Source organism: Schistocerca piceifrons, chromosome X, assembly GCF_021461385.2.
Source record: "Schistocerca piceifrons isolate TAMUIC-IGC-003096 chromosome X, iqSchPice1.1, whole genome shotgun sequence".
In the NCBI taxonomy this organism is placed as follows: Eukaryota; Metazoa; Arthropoda; class Insecta; order Orthoptera; family Acrididae; genus Schistocerca; species Schistocerca piceifrons.
In genome coordinates this window covers 139758708-139774497 of record NC_060149.1, presented here as the reverse complement: position 1 = coordinate 139774497, position 15790 = coordinate 139758708, and the positions used below count along the sequence as shown (strand labels likewise).

The 15790-nt window shown below is 45.3% G+C and overlaps 1 protein-coding gene across 1 annotated transcript in view; it reads right to left on the bottom strand.

Moving 5' to 3' along the window:
• LOC124722223 (nose resistant to fluoxetine protein 6-like) overlaps positions 1 to 15790 on the bottom strand; it is a 157313-nt gene that overhangs the window by 65901 nt on the left and 75622 nt on the right. The window contains exons 3-4 of the mRNA XM_047247417.1: positions 14125 to 14288; positions 10737 to 10921 (exon numbers count right to left, since the gene is read on the bottom strand). Coding sequence (XP_047103373.1) covers positions 10737 to 10921; positions 14125 to 14288 — 349 coding nt within the window. The remainder of the gene's footprint in view (positions 1 to 10736; positions 10922 to 14124; positions 14289 to 15790) is intronic.

The window sequence follows — 15790 nt, the reverse complement described above, 5'->3', positions numbered from 1 at the left end:
AATTCTTACCTCAGTGAAGCCGCCGGATAACGCGTATATATCTGCTCCTCTAAGAAATTTTTCTGGCACAGCCCAGTGCAATGCTGGCCACTAGATTTGTCATGTATAGAAAGAAACAACTGATTTTTCTTTACGACAGTCGGGATGATCATGGATTGGAGAAATTAGCAAATTCTTTAAATTCAGATGAATGATTGTCAAAAAGTTAATTATATAAAAAGGATTATTATTAAAATATTTTTTGAAATATTTACATGGGACTTGATATAACAATAGTACAAATTTAGTTTAACAAACTACATATGCGGGTGGCTGTTTTTACCTTATACTACATCGCTCAGGCACCGTCATCGCTCCCCACGACCGGCCCAGCCAACTCCATACACCAGACTGCTAGTTACTGCTTACTCCTACTACTGACACAGCTCTTACTGCCGCCAACACTGCTCTCTGGTCTGAGATTCTCTTATAGCTTACGTATCGCAGGCAGCGCGTGAGTAATCCATCGAAATTACATCTACTCGAATGCGCTAGCAATAAATTCCTGTCATGGACCTCTTGCAACCTAGAGAATCGCTAGAAAATTGTAGCGAAATGCAGGAAGACCTACTGAAGATTGATGCGTGGTGCAATTGATCCTCAATATAAACAAATGTAACGTATTCCCCATAAATAAGCAGAATACCCATTATTACGTGATTACACGATTGAAGAAGTATCAAAGGAAGCAGTCATACCCATAAAATATGTGGGAGTATGCGTACGGAACGATTTAAACTGAAGTATCCATATAAAAATAATCAAAGGTAAGCAGATGCCAAACTGAGATTCATTGGTTGGTGGGTTGATTTGCGGAAGGGGACCAAACAGCGAGTTCATGGGTCCCATCGGATTAGGAAAGGATGGGGAAGGAAATCAGACGTGCCCTGTCAAAGGAACCATCCCGGCATTTGCCTGAATTGATTTAGGGAAATCACGGAGAACCTATCTCAGGATGGCCGAACGCGGGTTTGAACCGTCGTCCTCTCGCATGCGAGTCGAGTGTGCTAACCACTGCGCTACCTCGTTCGGTGAGATTCATTGTAAGAATCCTCGGGAAATGCGGTCCACCCACAAAGGAAGTAGCTTACAAAACCCTCGTTCGACCAACACTTGAATATTGCCCATCAGTGGGGGAGCCGCACCAGATAGGATCCACAGAGGAAGTAGAGAAAATCCAGAGAAAAGTAGCGCGTTTAGCAAGAGCGAAAGCGTCACGGAGATGACCAGCCAACTCCATTTAAACTTCCGAGATCGTGCGTTCGTATAAAAATCTACCAATATATTGCTTTCTCCTACGTCCAGGATGGACAAAAATGTGGAAATAGTAAAAACACAACACATTACCATGACTAATACGATGTAGGGAGCCCGTTGGCATTCAAAACAGTTTCCTGTCCCGAAATCGATAAATACAGTCCCTGTTCGGTTTTCAAGGGGATCTTATTCTATTCTTCCTGTTAACTAATGACAACTTCAGGTAAAACTTATGGAGGTGGATAGCAATCACGGATAGCGATCGCGCACCCTTCTCTCCAAAGGAGACCACAGAGGCTTAATAATATTGAGCTATTGTGACTATAATAGCCGGAGCAGATGCAACAATGCATCCTCGTGCACACAAGGCAATCGTAAAATGCGTTTTAGACAGGTACGTGCCGAGTAAAACTGTGAGGGACGGGAAAAACCCACCGTGGTACAACAACAAAGTTAGGAAACTACTGCGAAAGCAAAGAGAGCTTCACTGCAAGTGTAAACGCAGCCAAAACCTCTCAGACAAACAGAAGCTAAACGATGTCAAAGTTAGCGTAAGGAGGGCTATGCGTGGAGCGTTCAGTGAATTCGAAAGTAAAATTCTATGTACCGACTTGACAGAAAATCCTAGGAAGTTCTGGTCTTACGTTAAATCAGTAAGTGGCTCGAAAAAGCATATCCAGACACTCCGGGATGATGAAGGCATTGAAACAGAGGATGACACGCGTAAAGCTGAAATACTAAACACCTTTTTCCAAAGCTGTTTCACAGAGGAAGACCGCACTGCAGTTCCTTCTCTAAATCCTCGCACAAACGAAAAAATGGCTGACATTGAAATAAGTGTCCAAGGAATAGAAAAGCAACTGGAATCACTCAACAGAGGAAAGTCCACTGGACCTGACGGGATACCAATTCGATTCTACACAGAGTACGCGAAAGAACTTGCCCCCCTTCTAACAGCCGTGTACCACATGTCTCTAGAGGAACGGAAGGTTCCAAATGATTGGAAAAGAGCACAGGTAGTCCCAGTGTTCAAGAAGGGTCGTCGAGCAGATGCGCAAAACTATAGACCTATATCTCTGACGTCGATCTGTTGTAGAATTTTAGAACATGTTTTTTGCTCGAGTATCATGTCGTTTTTGGAAACCCAGAATCTACTATGTAGGAATCAACATGAATTCCGGAAACAGCGATCGTGTGAGACCCAACTCGCTTTATTTGTTCATGAAACCCAGAAAATATTAGATACAGGCTCCCAGGTAGATGCTATTTTTCTTGACTTCCGGAAGGCGTTCGATATAGTTCCGCACTGTCGCCTGATAAACAAAGTAAGAGCCTACGGAATATCAGACCAGCTGTGTGGCTGGATTGAAGAGTTTTTAGCAAACAGAACACAGCATGTTGTTATCAATGGAGAGACGTCTACAGACGTTAAAGTAATCTCTGGCGTGCCACAGGGGAGTGTTATGGGACCATTGCTTTTCACAATATATATAAATGACCTAGTAGATAGTGTCGGAAGTCCCATGCGGCTTTTCGCGGATGATGCTGTAGTATACAGAGAAGTTGCAGCATTAGAAAATTGTAGCGAAATGCAGGAAGATCTGCAGCGGATAGGCACTTGGTGCAGGGAGTGGCAACTGACCCTTAACATAGACAAATGTAATGCATTGCGAATACATAGAAAGAAGGATCCTTTATTGTATGATTATATGATAGCGGAACAAACACTGGTAGCAGTTACTTCTGTAAAATATCTGGGCGTATGCGTGCGGAACGATTTGAAGTGGAATGATCATATAAAATTAATTGTTGGTAAGGCGGGTACCAGGTTGAGATTCATTGGGAGAGTCCTTAGAAAATGTAGTCCATCAACAAAGGAGGTGGCTTTCAAAACACTCGTTCGACCTATACTTGAGTATTGCTCATCAGTGTGGGATCCGTACCAGATCGGGTTGACGGAGGAGATAGAGAAGATCCAAAGAAGAGCGGCGCGTTTCGTCACAGGGTTATTTGGTAACCGTGATAGCGTTACGGAGATGTTTAACGAACTCAAGTGGCAGACTCTGCAAGAGAGGCGCTCTGCATCGCGGTGTAGCTTGCTCGCCAGATTTCGAGAGGGTGCGTATCTGGATGAGGTATCGAATATATTGCTTCCCCCTACTTATACCTCCCGAGGAGATCACGAATGTAAAATTAGGGAGATTAGAGCGCGCACGGAGGCTTTCAGACAGTCGTTCTTCCCGCGAACCATACGCGACTGGAACAGGAAAGGGAGGTGATGACAGTGGCACGTAAAGTGCCCTCCGCCACACACCGTTGGGTGGCTTGCGGAGTATAAATGTAGATGTAGATGTAGAAAACCAGTCCTGGACGATGCGAGTTGTGTGAACAGATATCTTGTCATCTTGGAACACAGCATCACCGTAGGGCAACAAATATTGTAGCATGTGATGGATCTGATCAGCCAAAATGGGCACATAATCCTTGGCAGTAATGAGACCTTGCAGAGTAACCATGGGTCGTATGGAAGACCACGATATGGCTGCACAAATTAGCACCGAACCCCAGCATTGTTTCACTCTTGGGACGTAAACTCGGCCGGAAGTTGGAAACAGTATGAAATAAGACTCATCCAATCAAATTACTTTCTTTCTTTGCCCCACGTTCCTGGTTTTATGGACTTGGCACCACGATTTCCTGTCATGGGAATTTGCATCAGTGCCGTGTCGTTTTGGAATGCCAGCTTGCCCCACAGTTCCATGCTTATGGACCGCCCTTCGTGTTGTTATGGTGGTGACAGAGTTCGCGAGTGTGACATTCATTTCTGTAGTGACTTTTACAGCTGTCGTCCTCTTATTTTTCGTCACAATCCTCATCAATGACCATCTGTCCCGGCCACGCAACACACACCTTCGTCTCCGTTGTGACTTAGCGGAAAGTATTTTTTCACATTCCCTGTACGCGGTATAAATCTTCGATATGGTGCCTCTTGCAACACCAAACACTTTGGCTACCTTTGTTACAGAAGCACTCAGCTTAGCAGCACCGGCAATTTTTCAACGTTCGGATTCATTTATCTTAGGCGTAATGCACTCACAACTACACAGAAGACTGTCAGAACGACGGCTCACATTTACTAAATATTGAGAACTTTGGACAGGTGCCGCTCGTGGTCAAATACAACAACACTACCTGCCGGTTTGGGTAGCATCTGCATTTATGTTCAGTGCATTCATTTCTCGTGATGATTCCATATTTTTGTACACCCCCTGTACATCTTGTGAAAAGACCAGGAAGGTAAAATTGGGGCGAGTAGAGCTCACTCGGAGGCTTACCAATAATTACTTTTCCCGCGAACCATTCGCGGCTGAAACGGCTGGAATAAGAAAAGGGAGAAGTAACAGTGGTACGCAAAGTACCCATCGCCACACTCCAGAACATGGCTTTCAGAGGACAGATGTTGACGCAGAAATGAAACTCTGAGTATACATCGTGACAAACTGTCACTAAATAACATTATAGAACTTAACCTTTTGCGAAAGTAACTCTGTGACTTTTACTGCTACAGAAGAGGAGATTGGCCCTTCCCTGCATGTGGCAACGAACCGTGTAAACACGTCGGAAGCTCCTGTATTCATTGCGTGGTGCCACCAGCGTAGCTAATTATTTACGGCTTTTAGCAACCCTACAACAGCTTGTCACCTAGCAAGAACAGAGATATGGCTGCTTATGTTTTCAGAGCGTGAAGTTCAATACATTTTCCATCCTTTTGTTTGATATGGGAGAACACACAGTCTTGAACTGCAAAGGTGACATGTCGATTGTTCTCATCAGATGAAAACAGTTACATTTAATACTAATGTTATTTACATAAAAAGCCTAAAGATACCACAGAGCAAACTAATTAAACATCTAAAGAAGACTGCTGGTACTAATTACAATCTCGGGTCTTTTACAAATGGTGTAGTTACCTATGAGGAAATTCTAGCGGAAAAGTTATAGTAGTATCTAGCGAACTCGACAAAAGTCAATATCAAGTTTGGAAGGTAGGAGACGAGGTACTGGCAGAAGTAAGGCTGTGAGTCGTGCTTGGGTAGTTCAGTTGGGCCGGCACGGTAGCTCAGCGTGTTCGGTCAGAGAGCGGGCTGGCCTCTGTAATTAAAAACTGAGTGGAACGATCAAGCACCGAACTTGAACAGGATGTCTTGCGACGTCCGGAACGACCAAAAATAACGAACAAAATGTAAAAAAAAAGTCAGTATCAAGTTGGCAAACAAGCTCAGTTTTTACCGTGAGGGGGTAGGGTATGATTTTATTAGTGGAATCATTCTGGAATTCCCAGCAAGCTTTTTGTAGGCATAAAGAAAAACTAAATTAGGATGACTGAACTGAGATTTGAACCCTGTACAATCAGAATACAAGACCTGTGTCTGACTCACTGCGCCACCCTGGCTTTTATATCTGGCGTGTATCGATCTACTCTTTTCTGTTCAAAATGGTTCAAATGGCTCTGAGCACTATGGGACTTAACATCTGAGGTCATCTGTCCCCTAGAACTTAAAACTACTTAAACCTAACTAACCTAAGGACATCACACACATCCATGCCCGAGGCAGGATTCGAACCTGCGACTGTAGCGGTCGCGCGGTTCCAGACTGAAGCGCCTAGAACCGCTTTTTTTTCATTTTGTTCGTTGTTGATTGATGTGTTTGGTCGTTGCGGACGTCACGTGACATCCGGTCAAGTTCGTTTTGTTGGGCCTTCCACTCAGTTTTTTTATTACAGAGGCCAACCAGCTCTCTGACTGAACACACTGAGCTACCGTGCAACCGCTCGGCCACTCCAGCCGGCACTCTTTTCTGTCCAAGTCTTTGCGTATGGTGGTACTTTTTCATGGCTGTCGGATTTCGTTAAGTTAAATTCCTTATCATGTTACGGAATAAATGTTATGTACTTTTTTACAAAATTAAATTTAAAACAAAGTGTTAGTAAAGGCTACTCTTACGTTAGATATGTGTGCAGAACACTGTCGGTGCCGTACGTAAGGTATTAAGAGCTAATTATATAACAAGTTTTCAACTATTTTACAGCTAATTCTAAAATGAGGTTTTCATTTCCGTCGGTCATTATTTAATAAAATATATCAAGATTTGGAAGTATGGAATTGAATTACATTTTGAATTTGTTTTAATTTAATAAAACGCTTTTTGAAGTGAAAGGAAGATTACGATTCAACAGCCAAGCGACAACGAGGTCATTAGAGAGAGCGCAAACTCGAATTGGGGAAAGATTAGGATATTTTTAAATCGAACTAAAAAGTATAAAATAATTTCTCCTAGTTTCATACAGATTCTTAACCCTATTAGATAGTCCTGGAAATGATTAACTGTCAAATTTTTATATATATGACAATATTTGTAAAATTTATAACATAAAATGTGGGGCACATGCAAGACATAATTGAGGCATGATTAGTTCACCTCCTAGCTATTATCTACTACATGCACCCCACGTTTTTCGTTATAAATCTTACAAATATTGTCATAACGAATAAAAATTCACAATACCAAATTTTTTGGACTATGTGTATGGAATTAGGGATCTGTAAAGAGCTAAGAGATATTTTTTAAAATTTTAGTCCAATTGAAAAAACATGTTCTATTATAAATTTACTTTTATTTAAATAATTATTCTTCGGTTTTTAGTCTTTTGTGTGAAATTTCTCAATAGATTTTAAACATTTTGATGGGATCGTATTTTTTATTGAAGTAAATATATACACATTTTACCGACAGCTTCACCCACGTAAGCGTAGGTCACATATAATGCACACATCTCCTCCTTCCCCTCTCTGGTCAATCTACTTTTCTCCCATTTCTCTGCTCAGCCACGCCTGTCTAGTCACATATCGCCTGGAACACTTCCCAATACTGCTCACTCAACATGCTGGTCCTGCAGGGCCATCTAGAAGTCAGGCGTTACCAACCCTTTTTTCACCCCCACTCCCACCCCACCCCCACCGAATAGTCCGACAAGAAAGTGCCTCATTATTACATTGCCATCCAGTTCTCAGCTATGATTAAAATTTCTAGCTGATCGTGAAGTTAGTTTAAATTTGTACCGAACAGACAGAAGGACTTTTCAAAGGAATCCTCCAACATTCGCCTTAAGGAGTTCAGGGAAACGACAGAAAACCAGAATCTGGATGGCAGGGCAGGGATTTTAACCACCGTCCCCCCAAATATGCTGCCAACTAATTCGACGAGAAAGTGGAATAAACACTAGGAATTTCATAAATATAAGAAAGGTTATCATTTGAATTTCGAAATGGTGTCCTTTGTATCGGGCGTAATTGATTTTTACCCAGTGACCATTGTTGCAGCTTCCTTGATTCGATGGCAGAGGCAGGTGCACCGTAAGTTTTGTGTCCAACACTGGACACAACTGTGGCACCAGGTCGTCTTTACAGACGAGTCTCAGTTCTGTGTGCAGTGACAAGATGTACGAATGTGTGGGTGCTTCGAGGAGAACGAACGTCGCCAGATTTCATCCATCACCATTATATGGGACCGGTACCTGGTGTGACGGTATGTGGTGCCATTGGGTACCCAATAGTTTCATCTCTGTTTCCGTAGCTCGACAGCAGCAACATGCATTTCTGACGTGTTCAGGCAGATGGCTGTGACCTATCTACAGCGCGTCTCTGACATTATCTTCCAACAAGATAACGCAAGACTGCATGTTGGTCGTGCTGTCCTAACGCACCTTAATGCAGACAGTGTTCTATTGTTGCACTGTCAGCACTTTCTCAAGATATCTCACACACTGAAAATATCTGTTCGTGGGTTGCTACAACTCATCTGCCACAACGACTAACTAACTCAGCCATAGAGAGAAGCAGCGCAAAATGACATACCCATATCTATCTTCCATGCTTAGCTCGACTCGATGCCCAGCCTTGTTAGAGCTTTGTTGCTACCAGAGATGGCAGCTCTGTGTTAAATTTCGCACCTAGAATATTCTCAAAATCGCCTACAAAGTTAGTCATGTTTCGTTCCTATTATACTGTACACACAAAATAAGTAAAACTTTTTCCTGGTGTCGTAATTTTAATGGTCAGCAGTGTGTCGTTTATGAATACCATATCAGCGTCACGGATTGACATGGTCAAATGTTTCCATTACTAGGTCGCTGCTTGGCGAAGATATGAAAGGTTGTCAGCAGGTCACGCAATTTCAATCAAAACTTTAGTTTAACATCGTTCAGTGAGAAGCTCTGCTTGTTGTTGCACGTCATGGCACGCAAGTGGGCTGGAGGGTGCTATCTAGCAAACATACTGAGCGTGAATAGCAGAAGACGCTAAAATAAGGTGTTTTGAAAGAACGATCTGAAACTAAGCAGTTAACTGAAAATTTCCTGCACTTGAAGCTGCGCCTAAAGAGTCAGAAATGATGATGATGATTTTGGTTTGTGGGGCACTCAACGGCTTGTTTATCAGTGCCCGTACAAATTCCCAATCTTTGCACTGTCCAGTCTCGCCATTTTTCTGAATGATGATGAAATGATGAGGACAACACAAACTCCCAGTCCCCGGGCGGAAAAAATCCCCACCTTGCCCAGGAATCGAACCTAGGGCCCCGTGATCCCGAGACAGCCACGTTAACCACTAGACCACGAGTTGTAAACAAAGGATCAGTAATGCCATTCTGCTTAAGAAAATGTAATTGAAATATCATAGTCACGCACTTAAAGCTAGGAGATATACAAAAGCTTTTCTTAATGCGATAATTTCAGTGATGTGCTACCTGTTTCCATCCCAAGGTCGCTGGCGCACGCCTATGCAGTAGCTCTCGACTCGAAGGCAAGTCAGTTCGAATCCTCTGAGGTGGATGAAATTTTCACTGTCAACATTTGTCCGGCAAAGAAAGGTGAGGTGGTGGCGTGAAATTCTTGACCACAAGATTTGGCGCCAGTATCCTTGATTAAATTTCAAACATTTTCACAGTGTCTCCTGAAGTGAGTGCATCTGACACTGTTGATGGAGATTAATCAGAAATATCACCAGACGGCCTCCTTGGTGCTATTCGAAAGGAGCCAAGGACCAGGAGGTTATAATTAAAGTGCAGCTACTCACAGATGTCCAGTGTGGGCTGTAATTATCGTATGGCAGCGAAACTTGACAGATTTTCTAATGCCTTAATGTGGAACTAATTTACCCTGGAAAAAAATAGTTCCGATTTTGGCTACCAGATGCAAATCTGGCGTTGAGAACCCAAGAAAGACGTATAGAAATGATTTCATATGCAATGGATTAGAAACGGGACGTGGATGGAGAATGTCAAACAAATGAGAAAGGCATAATGTTGATTTTATTATTAAACACCGCTTACACAATTTGTTCAATATGAGCACTGGAGAGGGCGGCGAGATGCTATACAGCGCCAGATTTGCACCTGGTGGTCAAAACAGGAACTTTTTTCTCTTCTGTGTGAAACGGTTCCTCATTAATGCATTAGCATCTCTACCGAATAATTACAGCCCACACTGGACCGCCGTAAGTAGCTGCACTTTAATTATAACCATCCGATATGTACCGGCACTGTGTTTCAATGTCTCTCCTTCTCTTTTCGCCAAAAAACACAAACATGACACCACACGCCCAATACAGTCAGCTGCATTCAGTGGATACACTTAACACACACGTCATACTTCGTCGCAAGGAGCCACAGTGTGTGGCACAAGGTGGCACAAGAAAACCTTTTCCAAAGGATTGTTCGATGAATCGCTCGGGATGGCCCAGATAACAATGCCATACCATTCTTCTCTCAGCGAAGGTGTTTATTCAAAGAGTAGACCTGAGCCTTCCGTATGTGCTGTAGGAAAAGCGCCTGTACTATAGCCATAAGCCAAATATCCCTAGATGACGACGTAGTACAGAAAGTAGCAGTAAGCAATTTGTTCCCGAGTAAGGTATGACGGCGTACCTATGAGCTCGATATTTAAAGTGGTTTCACGTATTTGCGATCTGCAGAACTCTTACTCGCGTGCTGAATGGTATGGCACTTAAACTTAGATTCATATTCCGTAAGAGAGCATTGAATCAGCTCTGGGAGCAGGGAAGCTGCTTAAGTGATGAAACTTCCTGGCAGATTAGAACTGTGTGCCGGACCGAGACTCGAACTCGGGACCTTTGCCTTTCGCGGGCAAGTGCTCTGCCAACTGAGCTACCCAAGCACGACTCACGACCCGTCCTCACGGCTATAATTCTGCCAGTCCCTCGTCTCCTACCTTCCAAACTTCGCAGAAGTTCTTCTGGCGAAAGGCAAAGGTCCCGAGTTCGAGTCTCGGTCCGGCACACAGTTTTAATCTGCCATGAAGTTTCATATCAGCACACACTCCGTTGCAGAGCGAAAATCTCATTCTGCTTAAGTGATGCTTACCAGATGATGTGCAGCCTGGGGTCGGCGAGCACGCGATAGCCGCCGGGCACGGGGCGCACGTGCACCACGCTCAGCTCGCGGCCCGCGCCAGCCGCCCCCGCCGCCCCCGCCGCCTCCAGCAGCCGCGACAGCTGCTGAGGGCCGCAGGACGCCGGCACGCAGACGCCCAGCAGCACGGTGCGAGTCTGCGCACGCCACACTCGCCTCAGACACGGTACCACACAGCACCATTACACTCAGGCTACCCACTGTCATTTAGTTAACAAAATACGAGCTTACCGTGTATCGGACCGCATTTGATACTGGATTCTCGACTTTCTACGAGACAGAACCCAATAATCTACTCTTAATGAGATAAATAAAGAGATGTAGCGGTAAATTCCTGGGTGCTCAATGGTAGTGTTACACGATTATTACTGGTTACAATATACCGGGCGCTACGGTCGCAGGTTCGAATCCTGCCTCGGGCATGGATGTTTGTGATGTCCTTAGGTTAGTTAGGTTTAACTAGTTCTAAGTTCTAGGGGACTAATGACCTCAGCAGTTGAGTCCCATAGTGCTCAGAGCCATTTGAACCATATACCGGGTGATCAAAAAGTCAGTATAAATTTGAAAACTGAATAAATCACGGAATAATGTAGATAGAGAGGTACAAATTGATACATATGCTTGGAATGACATGGGGTTTTATGAGAACCAAAAAAAAAATACAAAAGTTCAAAAAATGTCAGACAGATGGCGCTTCATATGATCAGAATAGCAATAATTAGCATAACAAAGTAAGACAAAGCAAAGATGATGTTCTTTACAGGAAATGCTCAATATGTCCACCATCATTCCTCAACAATAGCTGTAGTCGAGGAATAATGTTGTGAACAGCACTGAAAGCATGTCCGGAGTTATGGTGAGGCATTGGCGTCGGATGTTGTCTTTCAGCATCCCTAGAGATGTCGGTCGATCACGATACACTTGCGACTTCAGGTAACCCCGAAGCCAATAATCGCACGGACTGAGGTCTGGGGACCTGGGAGGTCAAGCATGACGAAAGCACACGATCATCACCAAACGACGCGCGCAAGAGATCTTTCACACTTCTAGCAATATGGGGTGGAGCGCCATCCTGCATAAACATCGTACGTTCCAGCAGGTGTTTATCAGCCAGGCTGAGGATGATGCGAATCTGTAACATATCGGCGTACCTCTCACCCGTCACGGTAGCAGTTACAAAACCAGAATCACGCATTTCCTCGAAGAAAAAAGGCCCGATAACGGTAGATGTGGTAAATCCAACCCGTACCGTGGCTTTGTCGTCGTGCAATGGAGTTTCCGTGACAGTTCTAGGATTTTCGGTAGCCCAAATTCTGCAGTTGTGGGCGTTGACAGACCCTCGGAGCGTGAAATGAGCTTTGTTGGTCCACAACACGTTACTCAACCAATCGTCACTTTCCGCCATCTTTTGAAACGCCCACACCGCAAATGCCCTCCGCTTCACTAAATCGCCAGGTAACAGTTCATGACGCCGATGGATTTTGTACGGATAGCATCGGAGTGTACGCCTAAGTGGCAACCAAACAGTAGTGTATGGAATGCCGGTGCGACGTGCGACTGCACTAGCGCTGACTTCCCTGTGCATAGACGAACCCGCTACAGTCTCCATTTCTTCCTGAACTGTCTCAGCAGCATTACGCCTTGTGCTAGGTCGGCCACTACGGGGTCTATCGTCTAAACAACCCGTGGCTTCGAACTTCGAAATCATTCTCGCCACAGCTGCATTTGTCAACGCAAAAAATGGTTCAAATGGCTCTGAGCACTATGGGACTTAACATCTGAGGTCATCAGTCCCCTAGAACTTACAACTACTTAAACCTAACTAACCTAAGGACACCACGCACATCCCAGCTCGAGGCAGGATTCGAACCTGCGGCCTTAGCAGTCGCACGGTTCCGGACTGAAGCGCCTAAAACCGCTCGGTCACCGCGGCCGGCATTCCGTGGTTTATTAAGTTTTCAAATTTATACTCACTTTTTGATCACCCGGTACATAGCCTGACAAAAAGACTGAAGCACCCAAAAGACATGATTGAATGTCGTTGTAAGTGAAGTGTTGGCAGAAGAGCCAACACTGTTGCTAGAGGAGGCCGAAATGCACGCGTTTAATTACACGCTGACTGGCGCGAGGTCTGGAACAGTTAAGGGAATTAATAGTAGCAAATAAAGTACGTAGTTGATATAATACTTATCTTTAATCCACAATTGGTGTACATCGCTCTTGTCGGTACATGTTATAATCTCAATATCAAATGCTATGGCGCCTTGCTAGGTCGTAGCAAATGACGTAGCTGAAGGCTATGCTAACTATCGTCTCGGCAAATGAGAGCGTAGTTGTCAGTGATCCATCTCAGGCTAAGTCGGCTGTACAACTGGGGCGAGTGCTAGTAAGTCTCTCTAGACCTCCCGTGTGGTGGCGCTCGGTCTGCAATCACTGACAGTGGCGACACATGGGTCCGACGTATACTACCGGACCGCGGCCGATTTAAATGCTACCACCTAGCAAGTGTGGTGTCTGGCGGTGACACCACAGTAACTTGGTGCACGTACATGCCATCGTCGGATATGTAAATAATTAGAGTTGCAATTCTATGTGCCAGTTTGAACCACAGTGTGTAAGTGTTGCTCGTGGTTAGTGTTGTTACCATGCCTGGTAGGGTTTATAAGAGTCGTGGACAGGGTCAGATGTTGACTGATCACTGTGAATGACACGGAGATGTCGTGTACTCATGTGAGACAGCGTTATCAGCATCTGACAATCTGAAATGAGCCTCATTCTGGGTCTCCATTTAGCCGGCTGCTCGAATCGGGCAGTATCAGGATTTGTGGGACATTCCGATGTGACGTTGACCTAGTGTTTTCTGCATGCAAACTTGACGGCAGGCATACTTATCGTTAAGGTTCCGGCCGACCTCGTCCGCCCTCCAGAAGCGGGTGGAGAAAGCACACCGTACCCACTCACATCTGCGTCTTGCATACGGCTGGAGTGCATTCTTTGCCCTAAATGCCCATTGCCCTTCTACTCAAGGCGCGTGTAATTTGTCTCGTGCGCCGTTCATCGCCAAGAGTGCGTCGACGGACGAAAAGAACGTTGCAGTGCCAGCAGAAAACATGTGCGTATAGCTGAAGACCGTAACGGAAGGAAAACTCAAGAGGAGGCCTTTATCCAGCTCTGAACGAGAAAGGGCTCATGATGACTTCGGTGAGAGGAGGGAGAGCTTAATACGAACACTCAAAAATGACGACTGAAAGGTAGCGTACGTTGTGGTAGGTATGGAGCTGGAAGTCCTCAGAGTAGTAAATGACATAAGGAGCGGTCGCGTGACTGAAAAGTCGCTTACCTGCGGCGTCAGCGCGGGGGAGAGACGTAGACGGAGGCGCGCCACGTAGAAGGTGACTGGCCACGGCGCGCTGGCTGCGGTCTCGTCGCACAGCGTCTGCGAGCCCAGCCACAGGTCATTGCCGAATAGGAACTGCGACGAGTAGCGACCGCTCGCGTCCACCACTGCAAAACACGCGGTCGCCGTCAGCACGTCCCGAGGCTCATAGGCTGCTCCTCTCATTAAACACTGACATTTTTCCTAGCGTGGCGTTCCGTGCCTCAACGGACAATTTGTTTCTCCACCAATACAGCCACCACCCCACCCCACCACCTCCACCGCCACCAGTCAGCCCAGAAGCAAAATGCTCTTCATATGAAACTTCCTGGCAGATTAAAACTGTGTGTCGGACCGAGACGCGAACTCGGGACCTTTGCCTTTCGCGGGCAAGTGCTCTACCAACTGAGCTACCCAAGCACGACTCACGCCCCGTCCTCACAGCTTTACTTCTGCCAGTACCTCGTCTCCTACCTTCCAAATATCAGCGCACACTCCGCTGCAGAGTGAAAATCTCATTCTGGAAACATCCCCCAGGCTGTGGCTAAGACATGTCTCCGCAATATCCTTTCTTTCAGGAGTGCTAGTTGTGCATGGTTCGCAGGAGAGCTTCTGTAAAGTTTGGAAGGTAGGAGACGAGGTACTGGCAGAAGTAAAGCTGTGAGGACGGGGCGTGAGTCGTGCTTGGGTAGCTCAGTTGACAGAGCACTTGCCCGCAAAAGGCAAAGGTCCCGAGTCCGAGTCTCGGTCCGGCACACAGTTTTAATCTGCCAGGAAGTTTCATATCAGCGCACACTCCGCTGCAGAGTGAAAATTTCATTCTAAAATGCTCTTCAGTCTGAACACACTATCTTCGAGTGAAAGTAAGAGCTTGCAATAAGAGCTAGAGTAGATAGGGAGACACTGGTGGCCAGTAGCTACGATGACGTTTCCATTAATAGGGCCTTCAAACGAAGCGAAGAAGAACGAGGATCCAGAATGACCCGTCACTCTGCAGCGGAGTGTGTGCTGCTTTGAAACTTCCTGTGCCGGCCCGAGACTCGAATGGAACCTTTGGCTTTTGCGGGCAAGTGCTCATTCTCACTTTGTTCCTAATCCCGCATACAGTTTTCATCTGCCACGAAGTTTCAGAATGATTCAAATGGTTCAAATGGCTCTAAGCACCATGGAACTTAACAACGGAGGTCATCAGTCCCCTAGACTTAGAACTACTTAAACCTAACTAACCTAAGGGCATCACACACATCCATGCCCGAGAGAGGATTCGAACCTGCGACCGTAGCAGCAGCGCGGTTCCAGACTGAAGTGGCTAGAACCGCTCGGGCACAACGGTTGGCTTCAGAATGAGACTCCTGTGTATTATCTAAGGTAAACCTTGCGTCTAGCGTAACCGACTGCATAGGCAGAGTCTTTCGGAAGAATGGTCTAAGGACTACGTTTTTCGGCCAACACACGATATAAAAAAGCATCTTCCGACTTACGACGGTGGTGCCTGACCGCCTTCACATTGCAAGAGTATATGAAGTGACGCATAAATGTGGCAAAGTATAAAGGGCATTAAAAATAATGTCTCAATATTTTGGGAGATGCTAGTACGGACTAAAACAAGAACAAAATGTCCAGCGAACAT